This window comes from Platichthys flesus, chromosome 19 (genome assembly GCF_949316205.1).
Source record: "Platichthys flesus chromosome 19, fPlaFle2.1, whole genome shotgun sequence".
NCBI classification, from domain to species: Eukaryota; Metazoa; Chordata; class Actinopteri; order Pleuronectiformes; family Pleuronectidae; genus Platichthys; species Platichthys flesus.
Window position 1 is genome coordinate 10,851,811 of NC_084963.1, and position 14,315 is coordinate 10,866,125.

The 14,315-nt window shown below is 43.2% G+C and overlaps 1 protein-coding gene across 2 annotated transcripts in view; it reads right to left on the minus strand.

Moving 5' to 3' along the window:
• Window positions 1-14,315, minus strand: part of eng (endoglin) — a 40,947-nt gene that overhangs the window by 25,112 nt on the left and 1,520 nt on the right. For both annotated transcript variants that reach the window (XM_062412471.1, XM_062412472.1), the window contains exon 2: window positions 14,068-14,256. In XM_062412471.1, coding sequence (XP_062268455.1) covers window positions 14,068-14,125 — 58 coding nt within the window. In that variant the 5' untranslated portion in view covers window positions 14,126-14,256. The remainder of the gene's footprint in view (window positions 1-14,067; window positions 14,257-14,315) is intronic.

The window sequence follows — 14,315 nt, forward strand, 5'->3', positions numbered from 1 at the left end:
GACAAATCGACCAGCACACGCATTCCCAATGTACATCAATAGTCACATAACGTGCATTTTCAGGCATGTAACTGTGGATGGGAATTAAAACTGTTTGAAAACGTAGTATGTGTGTAGCCACACTCTCAAGCATTGACTTAATCCTCAGGAAGAATCTCTTTAAGCCAACCCATCTTCACGATGTACTGGGCCCTCGTGGGCTCAGTCGAAACCACTCCGTCCTGTGCCTAATCACGAGATAAGCATATCTACAGCAAGATGAATACAAGCAATATACGCCTGAGCATCCACCGTGCATGCCTCAATCACACCCAACACTGGTGAGTTATACGAGCAAAGCAAGTGTGATACCATAACAGAAGCATCTAATTTAGTGAGGAAATGCTGCATGACATAGTGCTCCACTGACTTTTATGATATATTTGGTCTGTTTACCCAGCAGGCATCAATCCCTCAGGGGGAGAGAGAGAGAGAGAGAGAGAGAGAGAGAGAGAGAGAGAGGAGGTGTGGAACATAGTGAGTGGGATGAGAGAAGAAAAGAGGAATAGAGAGGGAAGGGTTAATAGGAAATTGCAAAGTTTGGAAGGTCAACAGGATGTGCCCTATTTAGCAGCCGCACTAATCAAAAACCTTGGTCGAGGCAATGTCATCACTGGCAGTGGGGGGGGGGGGGTGGACAGATAAAGTGGGGTAGTAAGCGATGAATGCGCTGACCAACAGCAAAGAAGAGGGCGTGAGAACATGTTACATAATGTGTTCTTTTGTATTTTTCATGGTTTTATGAATATCACTGAGGGAAAGAGACTTTTAATTAGATCGCAGTCATTTGTCTGGTGGTGCTCATTGATTAACGTTTGTCCCAGTTATCACCTGACTACGTTGGCCCTGAGGTGCAGATTACAATGAAAAACAACAACAAATCACAAAACACACACGTTTGTGTACCCAGTTAGATGTTAAAGCCGTTGTGATTTGTTTCTGTGCTTTCTTATTTCTGATTGGTTTTTGTGTTTGTTGTATTCTGGGATTTGTCGTTGCATTAGCTCTTTTATCGTTGTGTTTGGTGATTTGTTGATTTCCATAGTATTTTGCACTTCAGGGCCACCGTACCCCCCTTTATTTTTCCACCATCAAATTAAGGACACATTTGGCACTGATTTGGAACAGGATGTGTGGGGGGGGAGGGGGGGCGAGGGTGTCATTTCTGTTTCTTATTCCTCGGACCACAGCTTTTCTATCGAATCACGACGGAGAGCCATCCATGCTCCTTCGCCGTCTCTCATTCCCTCCCTCACCCCAGAGGTCAAGGCTGGTTTCCTGTTATTTTGGCCCTCTGTGCTAATGTCTGTCGCTCAATATCCACATCCATGAAGTTATTTCTCTCCTGTTCTGCCGTGACAGAGTTAACGGCCCATAACTGCTGCCCGAGAGGTCTGGGCATTAATCACAACTGAATGCGTAAGACTCTGTGTGTGTGTGTTTGTGTGCGTGCATGCGTTTGTCACTAGTCTCCTTTTTACGAGACACCATAGGATATGAAGAACATTCCTTTTGCCCTCTTGACCCCGGAAATGCCAATGGCCTCTCTAAGCGGTTTGCTGGTAAATGAGGTATAGAAGAACCGTTCCATTCCCTGTCCTCTTTATCTACTTATATCAGTCGCCTCCATTTCCCATTCCATGAGAAGACATGTTTATGAATGTTGGCGATCTCCATTTAGATGTTAGGTATGAGAATAGAGACCATTAGGGAATTACAGAGCAAAGAAAATGGGCTCAATCCATGAAAAGTGGGTATTATCAGATTTTGAACTCAAAGTTTGCCTTTAATCTTAATGCAGAATCAATGTCGGCAGATACAGATGTCATGGTTATTAATAAATGTGTATTGGCACAATAGACAACTGCCATTTACCATATTCAAAAACAGCATATGGTCAAATCAAAACACTTAATTGCCACTTTTATTAAACTAGAAAAATACAAAACATATTACACCGAAATGATTGAATGCTTTTATAATTAAGACCAGCAAGTTTGCAGCCAAACTCGATAATGGCCAATTTGCTGTGACTGAAGCCGCCATCGGAGAGAGCAGGGATTTGTGGACTGTGCCAAAGTCGGAGCGTGATGAACAACTTGATGCATTTTTAAATTGCCCTCTGCAGTTCTCCTGGCTGTCTGCAGCACCCCGGAGCCACAATTAACAAGGAGAAGAAACAAAAAGAGAGAGAAACACCGCCTGGTGCCTTCATATGTCCAGGGTCTGTCTGCTCCTGCTTACCCCCGAACCATCAGGGCATTTCTGAAGAAGATAGCAGACGGGCTTGACCAAATCACAGACATCCTTTTCCCGCATCTGTTCAATTATGCATCGTGTCATCAAGCCAGAACCCACTACTGTGACCATTTTAGGACATGTCAGGGTCGGCTCCACACCAACTTTGTTCTGCTTCCATCAGTCCGTTGGCCTGTTTTGTTCAGATTAGCTGCATTTCAGCTGGCTGACGTTTCAATAGTTGTGTTTCGTTGGACCTGTTTTTATGACCATTTTGAAAAACCTGGGTGGGAAATCTTCTATAATCCCCCTAAACCTTTTCAAGTAAAATTAACAAAAGGCAAATTTAAGGCAGATCCAGGATTTTTTTTCCTTTAGTTACATTTTCATACATGCACATTTAAACGACTGATATTAATGAGTGTGTACACGTTGATAAATATCCAAATAAAAATCTGGATCTAGTGAATTTAAATCAAAAAATGGTTTGATATAAGGGAACTGTTGGGCCTTTGCAAAGGTAGGTGCTCTACTGAGGGCCATTCTAGTTGTCCATGGAGTTGTTTTCATATCTTTAATCAAGAGCAGGGTATTTCATTCAGAGGACATTCATTATTCATGTGAAGGGACTCACAATGAGCCAAAGAACATTTCATTGGGTCAATGTCAAGCGTGGCAATCTGTTTGAAGGAGAATTTGGACAGGGTCATTTCATAAAAATCCAAAAGCGAGAGCGAAAATCGGGGAGCAAAGTTGTGGGAATGAGAACAGCTTGACCATGGAGCGGAGAAGGCCTCAAACTAAAGCAATTCTGCATCAACAGCTTATCTGAGTGCAGAAAAACTGTTTTTACAGCATGAGCAGGGATTATTTGAGAGAGAGAGAGAGAGACAGAGACAGAGAGACAGAGAGACAGAGAGACAGAGAGGCAGAGAGACAGAGAGAGAGAGAGAACAGGTCTCTGCAGTCTTGAGGAAAAAGAATTACAAATAAAACCTGAACATTAACTAGAGATAGTATCCTGAGAGTGAAAAAGAGGATGGCATCCCCCATTTCATTCCCTTGCTAATTGGTTACTGATTACAATGCTAACTTTATTGTGGAAGAAGTATACGAAGCTTAGACTGACAAATTAACTACTGCAATACTGATGTTTAAATTTCAACCATTGACAGATTTTAAGAGGAAAGAGTCAAATTACAGATTTGTAGACTGCGGCTATCCGGCCTGCGACCTCCCAGTAATGGACTGTCTCTGAGTGCATTCAAGTGTTATCTCAACTGCTATCTCCATTGTTTCCAGATTTAAATTAAAACACTCAGTAAAAATGTAATTAATTGAAAATGCCAATCTCATCCACCTGCATGTTGCACGGTCCATGAGGGAATCAGTTCAACAAAGCTGAACTGAGGCCAGGAGCTGAGCCTGGGCTGTTTACTGGAGACGTCAGGTGATTTATCATTATCAGGCATCAAAGTAGCCCTAGACACTGTTGTGTTTCCATTTGGTTCTTCTTTGTCTTAATCTGAAAAATAGTTTGAACTCAAAAGCTACAAGTCCCTGATAGCTGATATTAGTGGGAGCACAAGCGCACATAACTTCAGGCTTTCCATCTGCAACCTCACCACGAGATGCCACTAAATCCTGCAGACTGAACCTTTAACCGATCATCACTCTTGTGTATTTTGGTAGAAATGCTCTGCTGGCATTATGTGTCGAGGAAATACACTGTGTCTCCTTGCTGTCCAGTGAAAAGCAGAAGCAGAAAATGTTGATGCTGAGCAAAATAAATTTAGTTACTGGACGTCTAATATCATCACTTCTTGTATCAGACAAAAAGAGTCAGCAGGTCATTTTTCGGTCAAAAGCAGAAGGAAGAAGGGGAAAACTCCTCACTACAGGACAATAATCTTCATAAAAAGTCAAAGTACTGAATGAATTCAAATAGAAGTTTCTTGGACTAACAGATTTGTGCTGAGATTGTGAGCAGAGAGTTTTTTTGAGAGTTTATATTGACACCACACTCCTGCTCATGTTACTCACCCACCTCTGCCAGTAAATTAAAGATCTCAAGAGCTGCTTACCAGTCTCCGACACCGTTCCGTTAACTTTAAGAATCTGCGCTACGCTCGGGACTGACAGGCGCCGACAGAGCCCTTGAATTTTTCATCTCTGTCAGACCTTAGCTAAACGTTGATTTAGATTCAAGGCATTGGGCGTGCCTGGGGGCCGATAACTAGCTGCCTTTTCACTCACCTGAGGCGAGCAGGCAGGCAGGCTTGATTTCATGCCCTGTCTTTCATGTCCTGCCTCATTGTCAGTCACTGTGGCAAAGAGCATCAGCTAGTCGCCTAGAGTGCTCGATGCAAAAAAACGAAACCTCGCAGAACTTTGCAGCTAGAGAGACTGGCTGCGTTTCAAAGAGAGGCAGACAGGGAAGGGGTGAAAAAAACTGGAGGGGAAACCCCCGACAGCAGACAACGTCAAGACCAACTGTCTCCCTCGGTCCCCCGGGGCTGAGTAAACTGTTTGTGTCCAGGGTCGGGCGACGGAGTCATGGTGGGGGAAGGGGGAGGGAGGGGTCAGCGGCCGTATCAGAGTTATGTCTGAGAGGGAAAGGGGAACTTCAAGCCCGGCTCGACTTTCTCTCCCCCTCTCTCTCTCTCACTCGACTCCACATACAGTACACACACATCACGCATATACACACACCTATTGTCCCGGAGTTTCCGCGACTGCAGATTGAGGCCTGACCATCCACAGGAAGGTAAACAAGGTCTTATCAGTGCTCTGCAGGGGCCCGCACTGTCCCCTGGCCTCTCACCCCTGCATACTGCACATTTTACCCACTCAGCCCAAAGCACAGGTTTCCTGACCCATCTCACCTCCCCTCTTCCGAAGTCCCCGAATTGTTCCAAAAAATACAAAATATGGCTGACTGGTCTTGTCTGTTTCATGGATTAAAAAGAGTTTTCTTTGCGTGCCTGTGCGCCAAGTGCTGCAGTGTGTTCGCTGGAGAGGAACAGAGGATGCGATAGCGGGTCTGGAGACAGCCTGTCTTCACACTCGCTCTGTTTACGCCTCTGGGAGCCATTCGCCCGCCGTCTCATCGCTGTCGGAAGCCGGTGGAACAACAAGTCCGACGCTGGCGTACAGAGGGACGGTGGCTCACTTCCTCCGTCGCGCGCCACACTCACTGTACGCCTTGTCGGCTGCTAGTCATTAGCCGTCCCGTATTAATTTCGATGCAGATTAACGGGTTGCGGTTCCCTTTGGGAAAAGCCGCAGCTTGAGTTATGAAAAATATCTCCTCATCCTCTCAGGTGATCTATTATATTACAGATGCATCCTTTCCATTCGCTAACTGTATGTGGTGAGACCCCTACCACCCCACCCCTCCCACCCCCCCCATGATGAAAGAGCAACAGCAAAACACAATTAATCATCTGAGAGTTAATTGGTGGACGGACAGACTAATTTAGCAAGTTTTAGTCCGACTGTGTGCGACGAAAGCAGACTGAAGCGTTCAGGATTCATCGCACAGTGGCTGCTCCCAATCACTCAGGGTTGATGTAGCTTCACACAACATATGGTTCGTGTAGAATCAACAGAGATTAGCTCGTTCTATTTGGCTGATTTTTGCCGGTATTTATTAACGTGTTCTAATATGAGGGTAGAATAGCGATGAAGGCGCTGAGATTTTTCTTGAACTTATTTGATTGAGCCGAAAGTACAAACCATGAAGCGTATGTAAGGAAAAGTAGAGCCCGGTCGATTTGGAGGTTTGTCATTAAGTGTGCTGATAAGAGCCTTTCATCTGCGTTAATGTTTGCCGATGTAGAAATGTATTTAACAGAAGAAACCATGTACGAACAAATTGACATTTCTGTTTATTTTCTTTATTCAGTGTCTATTTGGTGTATTTCTTTAAATCAGGGGCTATTAAAGGGGGCCCCAACTTTCATTCACAACTCCTGACTCAGTCAGGTCCACATTAAAGTCATTGAATGTTGTATTTTGTTTACAATTAATAATTTTCCTTTGTGTACTTCAAAATGAAACAAATTGTCTTTATTGTTTTAAGTGGCTGGTTTTTGTTTAATTTTTAATGAACTAGAAAACTGAGAGGATCACTTCAGGGACCAATCAGGTTTCAACTGGGGCCAGTGCCCCCCTGGCCCCGCTTCTGGATCCGTCCCTGCACCCAACATCTAAATATTGTATTATAATGCAATTAATGTTTGTTGACATATGTAAAATACACCTATATTCTATCATATACAGCTGAGGGACAATTATTTTTTTATTTTCAAGTGATACTTGAGTTAATTTGGCCACGAGGAACAAAGCCTCTAAAAACGTTAAGGTTTTGGAATCCTCTCACAGAGAGAACGATACGAGACAGCTTCTCGTTTATGATTTCATTTTCACATTTAACTTATGGAAATGTCTGGAGTGGGGAGAGTCCACCTGTCTAACCAGGTGTGCTACCAGTATAACTTCCCTCCCTCGAGCATCTGGGAGAAGATTATTAAGTATCTTGAGTTAGACTGGTGGATTTGTTGTAGCTACTGGATGTGAGCAGATTAAAATAGTCTTTGAGTCATATAGTCTGCTTATTTCAAAGAAAGGGGAGGAAATGAAAAATCCGGTGTCCAAATCCATCCCATCATCTGTAAATACAGATTGACCGGTGTGGCACCTGAATCAACAGGAAAACTACCCACCCATGTGCTTGAATGAAGAGCCTCTGCCTTTTTTAACAGCACTCAGCTGGACACTGACCACTTTAGGTTGAAAGCCGGTCTACAGTTCACAGACAGATAGTATCTTCTCCTCGGGAAAAATGCCAAGTGCTTAAAGCAATAACATTAAGTTTCTCTCAAATGCTATATCGGGTAAATATTCATTCCAACAAAGGATGACATTTGTTGGAATTTCCTTTTTATGTCGAGAGAAAAGTTCAAAGCAAAGAGCCTCCATTTGTCACAAAGCATTTTATACCATTTTACCCGGGAACATTTTGTTCAGCCAAAGAAGATTACAAGAGACTGATGCTGCCCTACAAACTAGTTCCGTCGTCAATTAAACCCACAAGAGAGATTTCAGTTCCAGTGAAATGAAGACATATGATGGAGAACGCTGTTATCTGGAGTTTATTTAACCCGACTGGGGGTCCCTGCTGCATTTCTTAAGCTTGTGCAGATCCCATGTTGGACCATGCTCAGACAGATCTGCGGATAAGAGCACATAATGCCATGCCTTATCTGCGTAGACTGCAGGCATGTTGACATGGGCACAAGCGGCCGCCATGCTGACGAGGCGTTTATCTCGCCCGCGACTAATGAGCCATTCAGCGCTCATGCAATATATGCATAAGGAAAACTTTGGGTTCTACGAGACTCGGCAGAGGGCCAGTATCTGGAATCTATACGATGAACGCTCACGATATACTTGCGTCTTCATTGGCTTAACTTGGTTAAGGCTCTGGGAGGTTGTTTGCATAGGAGATTACAATTAAGGCAATTCTGGTTTGCCATTTAGGGTTTAAGACAAGAGGGACCGGGTTGTGTAACATAGAGGTAAAGGCAAAGAGCTACACAAGTGTTTTCAGCCATTTCACTTTTTCACCCAAAAGCAAATTTACATACTTAATACTGGACAGATTACTACGAAACTTGGTGAAAAAAATAACTTTTTGGTGCAGATGCGCATCAGAAGGCAGATCCAAGGTATTATTTTTTTCACTGTCAATTATGATAGGATGTTTTTCATCCTAAGTGGAGTTAGAAACCTCAAACTACCACCAATGTGCAGCCGAGCATAATATGACCTCGGCCCTGGCGGAGGTCATATTATGACCTCCGCCAGGGCCGCTGTTGCTGTTCACGTGATGCATTCGTACATCACGTGAACAGCAACAGCCTGATTTATATTTCTGGTAATAAAAAGTAATAACAAAAATAAAAATGATGACTTGAAAGAGATGCAGAGGATGCAGAGTATGCTGCACAGATTTGTTTTTAATTCGCAAATAGTTGTTCCTTTCTCGAACCATCTTGATAACGAGTGCGAGCTGCAGTGGAGATCACGTGGGAGCTGCAGGGGATGAGAGGAACGCGGCGTTAGGCTCCCTCGCCCGGCTCTCTGCATTCAAACAGAGGAAAAGCGAGGCGGTCAGAAAATGGATTGTTATTTGGGCGGGGCATAACACTGAGGGAGATTGAAATCAGTCTGAGGCAGCGACAAGTGGTCGCGTCTCCCTGCCACCCAGTCTGACTGCAGGCAGAGCTGGCTCACTACAGTCAAACAGGGGAAGTGGACTGTTTTGACTCGCGACGCCATTTTTAACATGAGCGTTTTTTTTCCTATACTTTCTTTTTGTTTTGCCCCTGGCGTATTCTACTGCAGCATGTCTTCTGAGAAATCTTTGTCATCTCTTTCCTTTTCTTTGTTTGTTTTTTCTTATTCTCCCCACCCCCCCGACAGCCCATTTCTTTTAACTGGCAAAGTCCTTTCTTTTTGGTCTTGGTATTATATTCCTTTTTCATCCGACGACTCACAGTCTTGTATTTCCACTCTCTGTCCGACTTGTGATTTAACTCCCCGTCTTTATCTGTGTCTTGTCCTTTTTCTCCTATCTCTCTGTTTCTTTAATCCCATATTTACTTCTCTTTCCCCTGATCTCCCTTCTGAACCACTTATCTGCTCTTTGACAGTCCCAAAAAATTTGACCTCCCACTCCCTAGCTGTCTCCATGAATCAGTCTTTATGAATTCTGTTATCTCCGTCTGTCTGTCTGTCTGTCTCTCTCTCCTTCCCCGGTTGACATCCATTTTCAGACAAGCCCTCCCTCTCCCCCATGCTGCCGCGCTCAGCCTCACTCCCTCCTTCCTCTAGCGGCTCGCTAATCACTTTTGTACTTTTCCTTCAGCCCGTGGAGGGAGACTCTGGGGTAGGCAGAAATGCAAGCAGGCGGTCTGGCAGACAACATCATGATGCCTGGCTCCCACTGGGAAAGTTGTGGCAGCGGGGGGCATATTCAACACCACTTCCCAGGCAGGAAATGTCGCGCACGCAGTGGATGGATATCGCAAAATAGAAAGACTTCAGTCAGATGCGTAGATAATGGATTGTGTGTCAGACGGTTAGAGTCAAATTTAAGTGCTGGCGGTTATTGTGTGTGCCATTAAAAAGTCATCTGGAAAGTAGAAATTTTAAAAAACTTATCAGAAGGACTATACAAGTAAGCTGCTGGTGAGACGTATGCATACGAAAAAATGGGGGGAATATGTCAAACCTTGTGAAGATAAAGTCGTCCTTGTGTCTCAGAACTAAAGAGGAAATAACCCCGCTGATGTCATCCAGGTTATCTCAGCTTGTGCCCGGAATCTATAACTATAAATATATTATATAAACTACATATATAAATATACCTGAAAGCCTGTGTTACAAATTGAGGTTGCGGGGGTCTGTAAGACAAAAGGTGTTTGCCAGGCACATAATCTTTACTAAAAAGATGAGAAATGTAGGCATTTTTGGAGAATCATGCAGCAACTAGAAATTGAAGATATGATATACTTTCTGCTGCTTAATTTTTGACTAATATTGTAATATATTAAGGTCGAAACTGACCGGTACAGGCCTTTTGGTTGAGCCCACGTTTGCAGGCACTGAACCTGCAGAAATTGTTGTGTGAAGTACTCAATTTGAACATAATCGTTTATAGCAGCGGATACGTGGACATACATACCTTTTTGATAAGATGTTTTTTTAAGACATGCTGATAATAATCAAGTCTTGTAATCAATTATTTTAATACTTTTGTAAATGCACTTCATTAGTAGGCAGCGAGTGGCAATAATATAACATGTAACAGCTTAAAGAAGGACAGCAGGTCATTTTAAACAAATCAAAAATTAATACAAAGTCATTGTAGAACCACTTTAAGGGAGATGTGATATATCCTGAAAGGTCTGTGATAGGCTATATTGCCTTTGCATCATCACATCAATAAGGAAAGGTACCAAATTTATCTTCATTATATGCTTTCAAACACAGCTGTCATGACGTTTCAAAGTTTAGTAACAGTGCATAACCAGAAATGAATAAACAAGATTAAGAAAGGAGCAATGTCCAAACTCAAACTGCCGACAGGCACTGACAGAATCCAAACACACGTCCTAAGCATGTTCTGTTAAAGACAAAAGGATCAACATATAAAGGAAGAACAAATTCCACCATTGCAAAGGCATCCTGGCGAAAAACATATTCCCCCCCAGTTAAATGACTGAAAGGGATTCACAGGTGCTCAGGAGATAAACCCACAGGCTGGACCTTCAAAACAAACCACAGCATTTTAAACACAATCAACCACACAGGGAGGCAGCGTAGTGAAACTAAGACGGGGCTATAGCCGTCGGTTCTGTTGGAGCCTGACGGACGGTCTGTTCAGAGATTGTGGATGAGCCACAAACAAGAAAGCCAGGCCTGACTGATCCCAACATGTAGTGAAATTGTAATAATAAGGCTGCGAGGTGAAGGCAGGGATGATGAAACACACGGACAGGGGGTGGATTTTGTTTTTTTTTCCCCTCTATAAATAATCCAGTGAAAACAGAATCTCGTGACAGAATTTATCTGTTTTCATCAAATGTCAGGGTGAGATTAAGATTCCTGTCTGTGTTGGTTCGCCTCTAGCTCGCGAGGACACGGACAGAGAGTCAATGCTGGAACTAAGGCAGTGGAGTCGAGTGGGCTGAACGAGATAACAGTTTTTACCAGCCAGCATTTTAAATCGTCCACATACTCTTAAAAGTGTATTATTAGACAAACTCATGAGCCAATGGGAACATTTAGAATTCGATTAGCTACACAACACCAGTTAATCTGGCATTTGGCCAATCATCACACTCCATATGTCTAAAGGTAAAGTGTACATACGTAAAGATGGACGACAGGGCAGCTCCCTACAAGTGAAGCTAAATCATCTTGATTTCCCCCTGGTGGCTGTCTGCAGTATAGGTCATGAACCCTACCTCCTCCATGTTAGAGGACAGGACAGAATAACATGTCAAACTTTCTTTGTTAAAGGACGGTTCTGTCATTTTAGGTTGGTTCCAATCACACTGATCTATGATTAACAGGTGAGACTGACTCGCAATTGGGCGACAGCATGTATCAGTGGGTCATCGACACTGTGGCTCCACCCCCTGTTCCGACTCAGAAAGACATCACAAGGGCAAGATAGCGGCACATGTAGGTGACTTGGGCTTCATTTTTTTATAAAAGGGAGGAAGCTGAGACGCATTGTCTATTTTAATACAGTCTATGATGTTGATTAGTTTAATAGCTGCCGTATATTCAAACCATGCTTCAGACGTCAGGATTTAACGATCCTTGTAAGGAGTTGTCAGATTGACAAACATATACAAATTTGATATAAAGCTAAAACACATCATATCATGTCTGCCTGCAATAGGCCAGGAGTATCATGGGAATCGTTGCAGGCTTGAGGCTATTTTGGATTTACTTTGACTTTTTCTGTGTTTACTTCTTCTTTCGAGGAACTTTGGCAGTGTCTGCTTTCGCACAGTGACTTGCAGCCGGCATCGACGCTATTAAAAACAAACAGACCTCAAATCGCAGCGTAAATATTAGTTTTCACTGCGCCATATTTAGTCTGAGAAAGTGTCAATTTGATTTCATATAGAGTGTACCGCTGGCCTTAGTGTGTCACGGCTGATGTTTGTGCTTCATCTGTGCGACAACATTGCAGCGCCGAGCCCAGGAGACAGTTTCAGAGAAAATTGACAAATTAATATGACAAATAAACAATGCACCACTGTTTTGATTAATGCTACGACATTCAGCGCACAGAGTCACAGGCTGTCTGAGAACAGTGCCACAGCTCCCTCTGGGCCTCCACATAAAGCAGCTGTAGCAGAAGCAACAAAAAAAGAAAGAGGAAAAAGAAAATTCTCGCAAGCTTCTTCCAAGAAAGAAAAAATTGATAGCGAGAACAGGACTATGTGTCACCGAGGCAATTAAGGCTCCGCCAGCCGACAGCGAGACTGATCCCCTGCAGTGGAAGCTACATGAGGTCAACTCTCCGCAGGTCTGCCAGTTGGCCAAAAAATACTTCTGTTTCTCTGCCACCAGCCCCCCTGCTGAGAGGGTGTTTAGCACTTGTGGCAATATTGTGATTTGTCATACAGCAGGGTCAGCAGCGAAGCCAGATTCAGAGAACAGGCCTGTTTTTCTGGCACTTAATCTTAACGGTGCCTTATTTAAAAGGCAAATTGAAAAAGCCAGTTCATCTTTCTTTTGTGTGTGTGTTTATAGGTCCAGAGGATGAGAAAGGCTATTGGGAGCTTAAGTGTCTGTTTCACCTACAAATATGGCCTTGAATGAATAATGCAGAAGTTATTTCGCTGCGAGGTAACGTTAAAACTGTGTCACATAATGGTAGGGTGCTTTGTGATTTGCATTTGTTCTATTTTTATATGCTGCAAATAGATAAAACAATAACAGATAAAAGTGAAACCTCCAGATCATAGGGTTTAGGTGTGTAGAGATGTTCTGATACCTATATCGGAAATGCTTCCAGCCGAAAAATAGGGCACCTATGAGGACACAAATCTTTGCACCGATCCAACAGCACGTCTTTAAAGAATATAACTTCTTCTTTGTCTCTAAAAAAACAGCAGTGGCGCCCTGCTGCCACTGGCGAGTACCGTTTTTGGTGGGGCGAAGAAAATGGGATATCCGGTGGCGTAGCATTGGAAAAAGTAACTAAAACATCAGCATGATAAATAATATTTCATGCAGGAAATTAAAACAGTGACTTTATAATCGTTGGAATTCAGTTTCGACGGATGACACCAGTGTTGCGAATGACAACACCAGCAAACTCATCAACAATTAAAGAACCATCGAATGAAAGATAGACAAATATTTGTATCTGTATCTTGTTATTTTTATTAGCTATCAAACTACGACTGTCAAACAAGATAAGAAAAGAAGGTCTCTGTCATTCATTCTATGTTGGTTTTGAGTAGTACACTAAATGATATATGTACAAATATTTTCTATAAATTGTTATTAATGTGTGTCTTTCGGCTGATACGCAAAGTTCAGATATTGTGAGTGGTGTCAGAAAACAGAGGGATGTGAAACACAAACATCAGTGCAGGGCATGAAGCTGGATTGAGGCCTGGGGATAGGGGAAGAGGTTTTAGATCCCTAGTAGGGATTACATGTTTGATTTTGATATGGACATGCAGCTATTGGAGAGAGTTGTTCAAAGGAGGCCCTGGGAGGAGGACCACATCATATTTACTGGCTGCTCACATGTTTTCTTGAGTCATTGGTAGATTTTCTTTTTCTCCCTTCATCATATTTATCTCCTCTTCTAATGAAATACTGTACACTGCCGCAGTCAGCATAAACAATCTTTCAGCCCGGAGACGCCACAACAATTAGAACCTCTCTCCACAGACCCGCTGTAAAACTCTGATTTAGCTTGCAAAACATAAGACAGACACAAAAGACAAGAGACACAAGCACAAATAATGCTCTTTTATGTCCTGAGACTCAAACGATGTGAGAACACAAGACAAGATGGACGTCTGCCTTTGAGCTGTGGGCTGCAACTGTTGAAATAAACCCTAGGAGGCCCGTCTTAGGTTATACACTTATAAATAAATTCATGTTTTAGCATGAGCAGCCAGAGATTTTTTTTATTTTTCATAGATGCTGAAAACACTGAACATCGGTGGGTGAGCTTACCGGAGAATGCAGTGGTGATGCAGAGGAGCAGAGCCAGCCTCCCCGTGTGACCCTCCATGTCTGCTGAGTTTAAGTCTGAGGCGCTGGTGTGGGCTGAGTCTGGGTCCCTGGGGGGTGTGGAGGTACTCTTGGGGGGGGGGCAGAGGGTAGTTGCTGAAGCGTCCTTGTCTGGCGGCAGAGCAGAAGTGACTGTGACAGCGGAAGAGCAGACAATTTTTCAGTTTTTAAAAAAAGGTCGAAAGGTCAGA